This window comes from Schistocerca piceifrons, chromosome 8, assembly GCF_021461385.2.
Source record: "Schistocerca piceifrons isolate TAMUIC-IGC-003096 chromosome 8, iqSchPice1.1, whole genome shotgun sequence".
In the NCBI taxonomy this organism is placed as follows: Eukaryota; Metazoa; Arthropoda; class Insecta; order Orthoptera; family Acrididae; genus Schistocerca; species Schistocerca piceifrons.
Window position 1 is genome coordinate 138214642 of NC_060145.1, and position 15801 is coordinate 138230442.

At 44.0% G+C, this 15801-nt stretch overlaps 1 protein-coding gene across 1 annotated transcript in view; it reads right to left on the reverse strand.

Annotated features, from left to right (window-relative positions):
- Positions 1-15801, reverse strand: part of LOC124711595 (cytochrome P450 302a1, mitochondrial) — a 214643-nt gene that overhangs the window by 27834 nt on the left and 171008 nt on the right. The window contains exon 8 of the mRNA XM_047241748.1: positions 907-1116. Within this exon, the coding sequence (XP_047097704.1) occupies positions 907-1116 (210 nt within the window). The remainder of the gene's footprint in view (positions 1-906; positions 1117-15801) is intronic.

The window sequence follows — 15801 nt, forward strand, 5'->3', positions numbered from 1 at the left end:
AGAACTGCAGTTAAAGCACACAGTGATGCTAATACCAGGGACCATCAAGTCCACTCCACTTCACTGACTACATTGTGCCACTCTTCCCACAATCCACTGCAAATGGAATAGGAAGAAACCCTACCAAGTGATACAATGGTGACTGCTGTCTGCTATGCATTTCACAGTGATTTGCAGAGCATCATGTAGATGTATATGTAAATACCAGTCCACTATATCTCAAATAGCAAAACATTCTGGTATGAGAATGTAGAAAAATGCTCACCAACAAACAGTTACCAGTTAACACCAATATTCAAGTACAATATTAATACATCTTTCAATATCTAAATTTCTCAATTTCATTAAGTTTGCAAATCTGATCAGCAAATGGAATAAGGAGTGGATCACAAAAGTATCTCTGCTGTAGCAGCCAATCAGAATGCAGAAGCTGCTCAAGGATAAGTGAAAACCTAACTACAAAATATATTACTGTTCAGTCTCACCAGCAAGTATCAAGTTGATATCAACGCTTCGTTTCTCAAGGGCAAACTTTTTGTTGAAAATTCTTCAAAACGTTTGATTCCCAGACAAAATACTAACTCATATCCATTTTCTCATTGCAAATAGTTTATTGTTCTATACCCACTTCTAAAGACAGCTTGCTTTGCTTGATTCAAATCCAATTTCTTTAGCCAGTTTGTGGGCCTTTAATTAATTTATTGTCATGAAGACATTATATTTTAGTTCTCATTCATTTCCTTCATCCCATTTCTAAACAGGGCTAAGACACAGAAAGGTGAAGCTCAACTTCTTAGAAATAAAATGGTAATAAAGAGACACTTGAAGTCTTTTTCTATGCACATTCAGTGAGGAAACAAAAACAGACAGTAACAATTATCTTCAGTTTGTTTGCAACTCACATACCTTCAGCAACAGAATTTGCATATTTTGTTCTGCTAGGCGGCGGGCAATACAGCTGCGTGGTCCATGCCCAAAAGGAAGTACCAGATATGGGCTGACACTACCATGATACAAAGCATGTCCTTTCAGCCACCTTTCTGGGACAAAGCGATCAGGGTCTGGGAAGTACTCTGGTAGCCGACATGAGACTTGATTTTGTGTCACAACCACAGTCTGAAATACAAAATATGTATATTAATTTTTATGATCAATATTCTGAATGTTATTTTACATTTTACTAGTTTTCTGTATGAGTTACTGAATTTGATTTTCAAACATACCATCAATGAAAAATTTGGATTTTAAAAATTAAATCATTGGTATTCTTTATCTGTTGTCTCTTATTCTGCACTCCTTACATGATACAGAGGTAATGCATTTTCTAATTACATATTTATTTACTCATCCTTCGTACAATATATACTGTAAGGATTTTGTCAGTGGTTGATACAATGCTCTTATTAAATTATGTAAATAATTTCTTACATGTTTTGAAAGTTTTCATACTTAGTTTATAGCATTCCTAGTTTTGTTATTAATGTATGTTTTTACATAATACACATTTAAGGGAATAAAGTTACATATTGCAGTTTAGGGATAGTTATTTGGCTGTTGAGGGCTGTTTTAACTATTCATTTATGGTGAAATGAAATGTCGTATGGTTAGGGCATCCCGTCGGGTAGACCAGTCGCCTGGTGCAAGTCTTTTTAGGTGACGTCACTTTGGCGACCTGCATGTCAATGGGGATGAGATGATGATGAAGACAACACAACACCCAGTCCCTGAGTGGAGAAAATCTCCGGCCCAGCCGGGAATCGAAATGGGCTGCTTGGCACAGCATTCCGCTGTGCTGACCACTCAGCTTACAGTGCGGACTTCATTTATGTTATAATAAGTATTTTTCAAAAATGTTCCTTAAGCCTTTGGCTAAAAGTGCTGGGTCATTTACATCTTTAATTTCCTCTGGCAGGTCCCTGATTCCATGCTCATTTATTGACCTGTTTGTGGTATATAGATAAATGTTTTTTCTAATGTATGTTATATGGGTAATTAATTGTATATAGTCTACAGTATGGAGTGATGAACAGCCTTAATTCGGTCATGACACATATTCATTCACTCCTTCACTTAAGTCATATTTGGCAGACCAAGCTATGAAGAGGGCTTTCAAGAATATGAAAACAGTTCTATAAAATTTTGGGAACTGCTGGATGTCTGTAACTTACTGGTATGATATTTAAGCACAGAGTCTCCTGGTCATCTTCAGGTGAATACTGATGAACAATACACTAAGCTCCCCTATTTAAGATCTTGCTGGTGCATGCATGATGTCCTGTTTGGTATTATGCATGTGTTGCTTGAGGACATGTGCTTCAGCTGTAAGTCTGTGCACTGCTCTGCACACTGTCCATGGTGAAAGGTCACCTCTTTGATATCTGAACGATTGTCTTCACAAGGTAAGACCACAGAATAACACTAATTATGCAGAGCATGAAGGTTTTCAATAATTGAGTCCAATGTAGAATTTAACTGGAAACCGCGGTCTCGATTCATAAGGGATTCAGGCAGTCATATTTCCAACAATTCACTGATGATTGAGCTCCAAAGATTTGACTTATGGTCCACAATCTTTGTTTCATTATATTTCAGCAAATGACCCATGGAAGTGCAATGTTAGGCGATAGTGGACTTACATGATTAGAGAATTAATTGTATTTTGTTTATACAGATTCCCTAGTGCTAATACAGACATTTTTTTCTCAAAACTCAATCAGAGCACATTGTTGTTGTTGTTGTGGTCTTAAGTCCTGAGACTGGTTTGATGCAGCTCTCCATGTTATTATATCCTGTGGAAGCTGCTTCATCTCCCAGTACGTACTGCAGCCAAAATCCTTCTGAATCTGCTTAGTGTATTCATCTCTTGGTCTCCCTCTATGATTTTTACCCTCCACGCTCCCCTCCAGTACTAAATTGGTGATCCCTTAATGCCTCAGAATATGTCCTTTCTTCTAGTCAAGTTGTGCCACAAACTCCTCCCCAATTCTATTCAATACCTCCTCATTAGTTATGTGATCTACCCATCTAACGTTCAGCATTCTTCTGTAGCACCACATTTCGAAAGCTTTTATTCTCTTCTTGTCTAAACTATTTACTGTCCATGTTTCACTTCCATACATGGCTACACTCCATACAAATACTTTCAGAAAGAACTTCCTGACACTTAAATCTAAACTCGATGTTAACAAATTTCTCTTCTTCAGAAACACTTTCCTTGCCATTGCCAGTCTACATTTTATATCCTCTCTACTTTGACCATCATCAGTTATTTTGCTCCCCAAATAGCTAAACTCCTTTTACTACTTTAAGTGTCTCATTCCCTAATCTAATTCCCTCAGCATCACCCAACTTAATTCGAATACATTCCATTATCCTCATTTTGCTTTTGTTGATGTTCATCTTATATCCTCCTTTCAAGACATTGTCAACTGCTCTCCCAAGTCCTTTGCTGTCTCTGACAGAATTACAATGTCATCTGCGAACGTCAAAGTTTTTATTTCTTCTCCGTGGATTTTGATACCTACTCTGAATTTTTTTTTTTTTTTGTTTCCTTTATTGTTTGCTCAATATACAGATTGAATAACATTGGGGAGACGCTACAACCTATCCACCTAGAGTGACCAAACAATCTTCCTCAATAATAGACTATGTGGCAACATACACAGTAAGAAGGCACTGAAAGTTACTTGCTCAAGAGCTAGGCCTACCAGATCATCTCTAGCAGATATTAAAAGCAAATATAAGCAAATAAATTGAATGAATACAAAAGCATCTTCTCAGAACCAAATATGTGTCAGTTCCCATTCCAGTTACAGCTTGAAAGGTGGAAGGAAGTGTATGCGGAAACAAATGTAAACAAAATGTTCATGACAATGTTTAAACTAAAATCTGAGGAAGCATTTCCCAAAATATTGCACATCATTGTTGAAGGTTTATGGTGAACAGCGGTATCAAAAACTGCTCTGAAACTCTAAGGTATCTCACGCCCATCAAAAATAGCCAAACTGACACACCTATTCAGCATTTTACAAAAATTACTGGAGAACTTATAGAAAGGTATTGCTAGCTGCAAAAGAACTTGTGATCATTGAAACATTAATCAAGGCAGATAACAAAAGCAAAGCAATCTGGAACATAATCAAACAGGAGACAGCAAATGTTGGACAAAAACATTTGGAAAAACATATTAAAAACAAAGATATTCAAATCAGCAACCCAAACTTCATGAATGAATACTTCATTGGCATTGCTAAGAAACTGCAAGGTAAATTTCCGGACACATAATTCTACACCAGGACCAGCCATGACACTCAATAGTGCTCTTTCAAACAGCAGAGAAAGAGGTGGAATGGGTAATACATCAATTAAACAATAAAAAAATCCACAGGGTTAGATAAGATCCCAGTCAGTGTCCTTAAGAAACATACAAAAATATTATCAAAGGATAGTGGCTACTCACCATATAGCGGAGATGCTGAGCTGTAGATCAGCACAGCAAAAGACTGTCAGAAAGTAACCTTTCAGCCAACAAGACCTTTGTTGAAAACAATGGTCTACAATTTGTCAGTAACCATTCATGTAGACAGACACTTGTCTGGGAATAGTGACGAGCAGGGCACCGTGTGGTAAGGGAACAGGAACTGCAGAGAATTGGTGTCGGAAATGGTTGGTACCTTTTATATGTAGGATGGTAGGTAGCAGGTAATAAGTTGAAGGTGTTTATCTACAATAGTGGAAATCCTCTCAGCGGGGGAGGGGGGGGGGGGGGGGGGGAGCAGCAACCAGCCACAATGGTGGACCTTAGGAAGCATGTAGATGGTAGGAGTGCAGGGAGTGGTAGGAGTGAGCAGAGACATAGACTCCAGGGAGAGGTTGTGAGATAGGCCTAAGGAGTTGAGGAGAGAGTGAAGATCCTGCTGAAGTTCTGGAATGGAATCACTGCAGCAGTGTTTGTCAGTGGATGAATCTGACAGCTGGCAGAGTCCTTTTGCCCGGTAATCATTGCAGCTTAAAACAACAGTGGTGGACCCTTCATCAGTAAGTAGGATTATAAGGTTGGGATTATTTTTAGGTGGGGGATTGTGGCTCTTTCTGCAGATGTAAGATTAGTTTGCATGTTGAAGGGTTTGGGGTTTGATGGTGAACCAATGTTCAAGGTTAAGAAATTTTGGGAAGTTAACGGAGGGTGATTTGAGGGTAGTGGGGGTGGATCAAAGTTGGATGTATAACAAAGCAAGCTGGGATATTTTTTTATTTCCCCTCTTGTTATGCCATCTGCCTCCTTTAAATTCATTTTTTTTACCTTTAACTAATTGACATTAACATATGAGAGTATAATATGCATTTTCGTAAAGAAGGAAAAAAAATGGCTCTGACCACTATACGACTTAACTTCTGAGGTCATCAGTCACCTAGAACTTAGAACTAATTAAACCTAACTAACCTAAGGACATCACACACATCCATGCCCGAGGCAGGATTCGAACCTGCGACCGTAGCGGTCGCTCGGTTCCAGACTGTAGCGCCTAGAACCGCACGGCCACACCGGCCGGCTTAAAGGAGAAAGATTAGCCCCCAATTATTGAAGAATAGAACACTAGATCTAATTTTGTGCTTAGTTTTATGTATGTAATTGATTTTATAATTTATTTCAACTATTTCTAGTTAACATCTTTTGTTATAGGTTGAAATCAGTAATTTTTTTGTAACTTAAATTCTGTTGTTGACATATAAACAAATATAAATTCTGTAATAATTGTAAACATTTGGAAGACAAAATGCCAGCAGGTGAGTAATTAAAAACAAGGTAATTCATTGCAAAAGCTGTTTTGCATTAAGTGACACATAATGAGTGATCTTAACGAACAAGACAGTGTGACTGAAAACAAAGCTGTAGAGGTTAAGTTGTTAAATGAACAGAAAGACATAAGTGGGACTGGTTCTGTAGCCAATTATAAATCAATCATGATTGTAACTTTGAATGATGGGAACAAAAGTCCTATTGTAGATGAAATGATAAAAGCATCATCTACACTGTGTGGTGATGTGAGTGAAATGGACAAAACCAGTACTGAAGTGGGTGAGGTCATTAAGGTTAAGGAGTAGGCATCCAGTAGCAAAAGTCTGCGAGGACAACAGTTTATGGCACATAGAAATTTGGAAGTGATGTTAAGGCAAATTATGATGAGTTGTTTAAGTAATATGAGTATGAAAGAAAACATTAATAGGGTGTAAAAGAAAACTGATAGCATTACAACTGACATGGTTAGCTTAAAGGATGAACTGAAGAAAGAAATTAAACAGGAAATTAAGGTAGTTAGCACTAATCTTTCAGAACTAAATAAAAAGTTTGATGTGATAGTTAAAGATTGTGATAATGCTAATGAAAAATTAACTTTGATTAATAAATGTGTGGAAGAGAGAAAGAAGCTTTGTGATGACAAGAAGGTGGAGGTTTCCAATAAACAATGTGCTGAAAGTAGAGTTAAACTTGAGAACCAAATTGATCAGATTAAAAATGATTTTGAAATGAAGGTAGAAACCAAGTGTGCAGTAGTGGTAGAGGAAACACTGGAAAAAGTAAATTAAAATGTAGATTCAAAACTAACTGAAACAGAGCAAAAAGTGGAGGAGGTACAAGATCTAAACCATAGCATAAGTGACAGTGGGTCTGATTCTGACTGTAGTTGTAATGATGATAGCAATGACGAAACCAGTAGTGATGAGACTGGGGTATTTAAATTTATAACTGACAATGAGGGCAATGTGTTCAGTAAAGAAAAGATTAATGAGAATTTGTTGTATGAAGATCACATGGTAACTAAAAGGAAGTGTGGCACTATGTAATAACAGCAAGTGTACAAGGTATACATGTTAAGTGTTTACTGGACAGGGGTAGTAACTTGAATGGCATTTCACATGCATTTTTGGATCTATTAAGAACACAGAGCATATAGTAGTGATGCATGTTTCTGGAATAAAAATTATTGGTGCTACTGGTAAGCTATCAAAGAGTGTGAAACAAGAGGCGCTATTAACTGTAGAATTAGCAGGATAGCTGTTCAAGTGCAATTTGTTGGTGATTAAAAATCTCAGAATTGATGTAATATTTGGGACTAATTCCTTGTGCAATTGGAAAGTAAGTGGTTCAACAATCTGTGTTGGATTCATTATGTGGCGATAATGCTTACCCCAGCTGTCTGTCTCATTTTACATGTTTCCTGAGACAGTCGAACTCTTCTCCTATCCTATCTGTAGTAACACTGCTCACGTTTACGTCACACTTCACTTAGCGTAGACCAGGACTGTGTCCTAGGCATGCCCGATGTTAACTGACTGGGCACGGCCCGTGCTGCCAGAGTTGTTGTTGTTGTTGTTGTTATGCCGGCAGAGGTCGCGTCCGAATTCTCGCGTGCCCTCTGGTGGACGGGACTCTACTTGCAGCAACTACCGTCCGTGACGCGCCATGCTAATGTGCGCCTCCTGCTATCTTTCTGGTAGCTACAGCACTCCTCCTCCTGCAGGGGGTGAAGCCACTGCGATCCACTGCGTCGGAAGGTGGAGCGTCGGGCAGGAGCGATGACCTCTACATCCATTGGATGGCCGGAGTCGAGGGGATCTGCCAACCCTCGAGCCGGAACCTTCGAATACGGCTGGAAGTGACCCACACGAAGAGGCCCCCGTCGTCGCACAACCGGAGCCCGGGACAGAACGGGCGACAAGCTGTCAAACGCCGGATCCTGTTCCACCTTGGGAGGGGCAAGACCCAGTGGTGGGGACGAAGGGGAAGGGACGACCACAGGTGAACCAGCCTCCTGAGAAACCAGGCCTGCTAGGGGGGCCGGCTCTCACTGGGGCATCTTGAACGATGGTGATGCCGGTGCTGGAGCTACTGGAGGCTGCCAAGGCTGAAAACCATCGCAGTGCGGCAGAGTCACAGCGGGGAGAGGGGGTAAGGTCCCCTGTGAAACCAACACAGGTGCCGGCAATGGGGAAGCCGGTGTCCGAGAGGTAGGAGGGTGGGTGCCCGAACGTGGACGTAGCTGATTTTGGTGACGACGTACCACCCGGTCCCCCGCCTGCAAGGTATAGAGCCGGCGGCCATGCCGGCGCAGGACCCTTGTCGGTATCCAACGTGGATTGCGACCAAACCCACGGGCCCAGACCGACATACCCAGTGGAAAGCCAGGCACTCCGTTTTGTGAAGACTGGCGAGGACCAGGCCAGAGGAGGTGCAGCAGAGTCCTAGGTTGACGCCCATGGAGGAGCTCTGCGGGGCTGCGTTCTCCCATTGGTGTGGTCTGGTATGCCGTCAAGAAAAACGTCAATGCTTCCTCCGCAGGAAATTCGTGCACATATTTTTTCATCTGCGTCTTAAATGTGCGCACCATGCGCTCGGCTTCCCCATTCGATTGTGGATGGAAGGGGGGAGAGCAAACGTGCCAAATACCGAAGCGCGTACAAAAATCCTGGAAGGTCTGCGAAATAAACTGCAGTCCATTGTCCGAGACCAGGGTGATTGGCAGACCTTCCACAGAAAAGATTTTTGCTAGTGCCTGGATTGCAACTTCAGAAGTGGTTGAGAAGCAGCGAACCACATATGGGAATCGGGAATAAGCATCAATGACAATGAGCCAAAAGCCATTGAGAAACGGGCCCGCAAAATCGATGTGAACACGTTCCCATGCTTGGGTTGCCGGCGGCCATGAAGAGAACGCTACCCTGGGAGATGCTTGTTGGCTCACACACTGGGAACAGGCGGCCACCAAGTGCTCAATTTCTCTGTTAATACCGGGCCAGTACACATGTCTGCGAGCCAAGGTTTTAGTACGGGAAACACCCCAGTGCCCCGCATGTAATAACGTGAGGACCTCCCTTCGTAAACTTGCAGGAACAACCATGCGAGGAGCTGTATCATCAGTAGCCAGAAGGAGAACTCCGTCCAAGACCGAGAGGTGGTCTCGTAGAAGAAAATAATTATGAAGAGGGTCCGAGGCCCGGCCCAGAGGGCGGGATGACCACCCCTGCTGAATGAGGCGAACTACTTGCCGGAGAACCGGGTCAGCCGCCGTTTCCCTGGCGACTCGAGAACTAGTGATTGGGAAGCCATCAACCGCTTGGCGGGACGCCACATCCAAATGAAAACACATAATCTCCTCTCGATCGAACGTAGGATCCGAGCCCACCGGAAGACGGGAAAGAGCGTCGGCGTTGGCATGCTGTCCTGTAGGGCGAAAATGAATGTCATAATGGTACTTAGAGAGGAACAAGGCCCAGCGCTGTAGTCTGTGGGCCGCCCCGGAATCTGAGAGGCGGGGCCAAATAACGATATTAACGGCTTATGGTCAGTGATTAACTGAAACTTCGTGCCATACAAGACAGGGTGAAACTTGGTAACAGCGTAGACAATGGCCAAAGCCTCTTTTTCCACCTGTTAGTAATGGGCCTGCGCGGGACTAAGCGTTTTAGATGCAAACGCCAGTGGTTGCTCGGAACCATCTGCATTGCGATGGGCCAGGACCGCCCCCACCCCATACTGCAAAGCATCAGTAGCCAGGACCAACGGCTTATGGGGATCCAAAGTAGCCAAACAAGGGGCTGACGTGAGGAGGCCCTTCAACGAGGTGAACGCTCGCTCGCATGCAGGCGACCAATCAAAAGGAACACCCTTGTGCAGAAGGCAGTACAGGGGGTGGGCTATAGTGGAAGCCCTGGGAATGAATCCGTGGTAATAGGCTATCTTGCCTAAAAAAGCTTGTAACTCTTTCAGCGAAGCGGGCCGAGGAAGGTTGACGATACCTTGGACCAAACTTCCTAGTGGCTGGATGCCGTGCTGAGATATGGTGTAGCCCACATACTCAATGGACGGTTGGAAGAAGGTTGACTTATGCAGGTTGCAACGCAAGCCCACAGACCTGAATTTGAGGAAGAGGGTGCGAAGGTTGTGCAAGTGTTCCTTCGTGCTGCGGCCTGTGACAATTATGTCATCCAGGTAATTAATACAATGAGGGATTGTCAACGTGACGTGCTCAAGATAACGCTGGAATATCGCCGGGGCACTGGATATTCCAAAGGCCAACCGCTGGTATTGGTAAAGGCCAAACGGGGTGTTGACGACCGCCAGCCGTTTGGAATCCTCATCAAGTGATATCTCATGATAAGCCTCCGACAGATCGATTTTCGAAAAATATTGGCCTCCCACCACGGCGGAGAACAATTCATAAGCACGAGGCAAAGGATAGGTGTCCACTACCAATTGTGAATTAATGGTGGCCTTGAAATCGCCACAAAGATGTAATTTTCCCGAGGGCTTCCTTACAATAACGAGGGGCGAAGCCCACTCACTGGAAGAAATGGGAAGAACGACCCCTAGGGCTGTCAGCCGGTCTAGCTCTTCCTTTACCTGAGGGCGGAGAGCCAAGGGGATCTGCCTCGCGCGTAGAAAACGCGGGCAAGCCGACGCCTTCAACGTTAAGTGAGCTTCAAAATCTGAAACACGCCCCAGGCCCTCCTCAAAAATATCTGGAAAGTCTGAGATCAAAGATTCCAATGATTCATAGGGAACGTCGTCGGAGACCAACTGTATGGTGTCAGCGATAGAAAAACCGAAAGCTTGAAAGGCATCCAGGCCAATAAGGTTAGCGGAGCTCGCATCACTGACAACAATAAAAGTAATAGGCCGAGTGACTGATTTGTAAGTCACGTCGGTAGTGAATTGACCCAGCAGGGGAATGAACTGTTTACCATAACCGCGTAGACGCCGGTAAACTGGCGCCAACGGGGGCGATCCAAGGTCGGAATAAGTTTGTGCATTCAACAACGAAACTGCCGCACTCATATCTACTTGCAGTTGTAACCGGCGCGACCGAACCGGCACCTCGATAAAGAGTTTGCGTGCCGATGCGTCGAGAGCCTGGCCCGATGAAACTTCCTGAATGTCAACGTCCATGTCCTCTGTACCTGCTTCCTTCGATTCTTTTGAGGCTGAGCGGCAAACTTTAGCAATGTGACCTTTTTTATTACATTTGCGACAAACGGCCCAACGCTGGGAGCACTCAGACCGATCATGATGTATACAGCACGACGCACAGGATGGCAACAGGGGCCGGTGGCCAGAATTCTGCGGGAGCGGCCGTAATGGCCGGATTGTACCGCTCGCACGTCGTCCACCCCGGACACAGTGGACGCGGCCGCACCACCCTGAACCTCCGCCACGTCGCACCACGCTTCCAGCTGTTGACCTGCTGTGTGACAGACTTCATACGATTGAGCAATTGACAGGACTTCCTCGAGGGAAGGGTCTTATAACTGCAGGGCCCGTTGCCGGACCTCCCTATCAGGGACCGAACGAACAATGACGTCGCGTACCATAATGTGGGCATACGACTCTCGCGACTGCTCCGTGACAAAATGACACTTGCGACTAAGACCGTGCAGGGTAGCTGCCCACGCCCGGTAAGACTGATGGGGCTGTTTCTTGCATTGATAGAACTCGACCCTAGCCGCCACAACATGCATGCGGCGGCGATAATATGAAGACAGCAATGAACACAATGCGTCAAAAGACAAGGATGAGGGTTCCTGCAACGGCGCTAGCTGCCGCAAAACGTGATACAGCGAGGGAGATATCCAAGACAAGAAGAGAGCATGACATACCTCCGCATCGGCAACATGAAACGCCTGGAAATGCTGCCGAAGGCGATGTTCATATGCGTCACAATCCTCCGCCGTCTCGTCATACGGGGGAAAGGGAGGAGGGAACTGCGCCGGAGCAGACGGCGTGGAGAGCAACACCGGAAGCACTTGTTTCATGGCGGCCATGAGCTCCATCTGCTGCACAACCAAAACCCACACCAAATCCTCCATGCCGTGGAGAAGCTGCGAAACTGGAACAACGACGCAACATGCGAAAGAACGACCCTACTCGTCGCCAATTGTGTAGTAACACTGTTCACGGTTACGTCGCACTTCACTTAGCGTAGACCGGGATTGTGTCCAAGGCAGGCCCGATGTTAACTGACTGGGCACGGCCCGTGCTGCCGGAGTTGTTGTTGTTGTTGTTATGCCGGCAGAGGTCGCGTCCGAATTCTCGCGTGCCCTCTGGTGGACGGGACTCTACTTGCAGCAACTACCGTCCGTGACGAGCCGTGCCAATGTGCGCCTCCCGCGATCTTTCTGGTGGCTACAGCACTATCTGTAGTTTATAAGTGAATCAGAACATTCTATCTTTGACATTCACATGATTTTGTGCAGTAGAATTCTCTAGTATAGAAATATTTTAGAAAAAGTTTCTCTAGTGTTTGGTGCAGCAGCAGAGGCAATAGGCAGTAAGAAACCACCTTGAATACTAGATCTTAATATTAATTGTGGTATAATAGAAGTGTTTGTGTTCAATGATGTCAGTATATTGAGATAACTATCTACTTATAGAAGTGTATCATGGTACAGCCTTTTCTAACATTAAGGAATTACAACTTTAAACCTAGTTGGCTGGAGTAATGTGTGGAAAGAATAAGCAATAGTTGTATATGTATTGCCCTTCAGGCTAGAATATTAAGCAATAGAGTGAAATAACAGTTTTTCTAAGTGATAATTTTGTCTGATCACCAATGAGAGTTAAGTTAGCCTTGGTAGAAGGATCTGTTACTATGGAGTGTTGCTCAGTAGACTCAATTTTGCAGTGAATAATCAGAGCAGGTGTTTATTTGTTAGTTAATGAAGCAATAATGGAACAATAAAATAATGAATAATGTTAACATCTTAATGGTTAGGAAGCCTGTCTCTGCAGTAGGAATATTTTTTGAGAAAGCGCTCCACTATTTAACTAAGTGAGAAAGGTAAGTAAAATAATGGAGCTGAAAGACATGATTAATGAAAAGGATAATTATATACAACTGTACTGATGATCTAATTGTGAACTAGGCAACATTGGGTACTGTGTATATTGTGCAACTCATGACACCGCAGCTGGGAATGAGAGCTTAACAGAAAGAGTAAAATTCTAGTGAGGTAGATGTCATATAATGCTGCATTATTGGAGCTATATATTATCTTAAAACTTCTATTTCTGTTCTGAGGAATTATGAGCTTAAAGTGCTAATACTGGGATGAAGAAAAGTAATTTTGCTGATTAACTGATAACTGTGGTGCTAGAGTGATGTGAATACGCTGACAGGTCAACTACTCGGTAACATTTAGTGATTTTGTGAGGATTTAATTTTCTGATAGAATGAGAGTAGTGCTTAGAGTGGAGTAGAGAAGTGGGGCAATGATATGGTACAACTTCCATCCCCTTAATTTTGAGTTGAATAGTAATTGATTTATGTGATAGTGACTCTATTCTTTTTTCATAATGTAATGATTAGTAAATCTATGCTACTGCACATCTTGAGTTTTTGCTAGCTTGCAACTGGAAAAGAAACTCAAATCTTTCAAGTTTAACCAGTTTCAGACAGTTATGACTTTGAGTAATATTTTGGTAGTGTAATGTGCACTTGAGTTAAAATTTTTCCTAGTCACCACCTTTCGTACCATAGTCAAATTTAGTGCTAATTATTGTAATGTTATGGGAACTAAGTAATGTAATGTATTTATGATGTAATGACTACCATTTGCCATTAGTGAAACTTTTTGTCTTACAAGGGGAGGCCGCCAATTGTGAAATTCAGATTCGATTCATACTGCGCATAATACAAGCTCATGGCCAGAGGTGTAATGTGGCAAAGCACCAAGATGCACTTCTCAGCCGTTGTCGAGAAAATCGACAGTTAAAAGAAACCGTTGCGGTGAAATACTCTCTACGATTTATAAGTTCCTACAGAGTTGTGGCGCAGTGGTAAGCGCTCGGGTTCGTAATCCGAAGGTCGCCGGATCGAATCTCGCTCCATGCAAACTGTTTTTTTAGTAATATATATATATATATATATATATAATGGAAGGAAACATTCCACGTGGGAAAAATTATATATAAAAACAAAGATGAGGTGACTTACCGAACAAAAGCGCTGGCAGGTCGATAGACACACAAACAAACACAAACATACACACAAAATTCAAGCTTTCACAACAAACTGTTGCCTCATCAGGAAAGAGGGAAGGAGAGGGGAAGACGAAAGGAAGTGGGTTTTAAGGGAGAGGGTAAGGAGTCATTCCAATCCCGGGAGCGGAAAGACTTACCTTAGGGGGAAAAAAGGGACACGTATACACTCGCACACACGCACATATCCATCCACACATACAGACACAAGCAGACATATTTAGAGACAAAGAGTTTGGGCAGAGATGTCAGTCGAAGCAAAAGTGTAGAGGCAAAGAAGTTGTTGAAAGACAGGTGAGGTATGAGTGGCGGCAACTTGAAATTAGCGGAGATTGAGGCCTGGCAGATGACGAGAAGAGAGGATATACTGAAGGGCAAGTTCCCATCTCCGGAGTTCGGATAGGTTGGTGTTGGTGGGAAGTATCCAGATAACACGGATGGTGTAACACTGTGCCAAGATGTGCTGGCTGTGCACCAAGGCATGTTTAGCCACAGGGTGATCCTCATTACCAACAAACACTGTCTGCCTGTGTCCATTCATGCGAATGGACAGTTTGTTGCTGGTCATTCCCACATAGAACGCATCACAGTGTAGGCAGGTCAGTTGGTAAATCACGTGGGTGCTTTCACACGTGGCTCTGCCTCTGATCGTGTACACCTTCCGGGTTACAGGACTGGAGTAGGTGGTGGTGGGAGGGTGCATGGGACAGGTTTTGCATCGGGGGCGGTTACAAGGATAGGAGCCAGAGGGTAGGGAAGGTGGTTTGGGGATTTCATAGGGATGAACTAACAGGTTACGAAGGTTAGGTGGACGGCGGAAAGACACTCTTGGCGGAGTGGGGAGGATTTCATGAAGGATGGATCTCATTTCAGGGCAGGATTTGAGGAAATCGTATCCCTGCTGGAGAGCCACATTCAGAGTCTGGTCCAGTCCCGGAAAGTATCCTGTCACAAGTGGGGCACTTTTGTGGTTCTTCTGTGGGGGATTCTGGGTTTGAGGGGATGAGGAAGTGGCTCTGGTTATTTGCTTCTGTACCAGATCGGGAGGGTAGTTGCGGGATGCGAAAGCTGTTTTCAGGTTGTTGGTGTAATGATTCAGGGATTCCGGACTGGAGCAGATTCGTTTGCCACGAAGACCTAGGCTGTAGGGAAGGGACCGTTTGATGTGGAATGGGTGGCAGCTGTCATAATGGAGGTACTGTTGCTTGTTGGTGGGTTTGATGTGGACGGACGTGTGAAGTTGGCCATTGGACAGGTGGAGGTCAACGTCAAGGAAAGTGGCATGGGATTTGGAGTAGGACCAGGTGAAACTGATGGAACCAAAGGAGTTGAGGTTGGAGAGGAAATTCTGGAGTTCTTCTTCACTGTGAGTCCAGATCATGAAGATGTCATCAATAAATCTGTACCAAACTTTGGGTTGGCAGACTTGGGTAACCAAGAAGGCTTCCTCTAAGCGACCCATGAATAGGTTGGCGTACGAGGGGGCCATCCTGGTGCCCATGGCTGTTCCCTTTAATTGTTGGTATGTCTGGCCCTCAAAAGTGAAGAAGTTGTGGGTCAGGATGAAGCTGGCTAAGGTGATGAGGAAAGAGGTTTTAGGTAGGGTGGCAGGTGATCGGCGTGAAAGGAAATGCTCCATCGCAGCGAGGCCCTGGACGTGCGGAATATTTGTGTATAAGGATGTGGCATCAATGGTTACAAGGATGGTTTCCGGGGGTAACAGATTGGGTAAGGATTCCAGGCGTTCAAGGAAGTGGTTGGTGTCC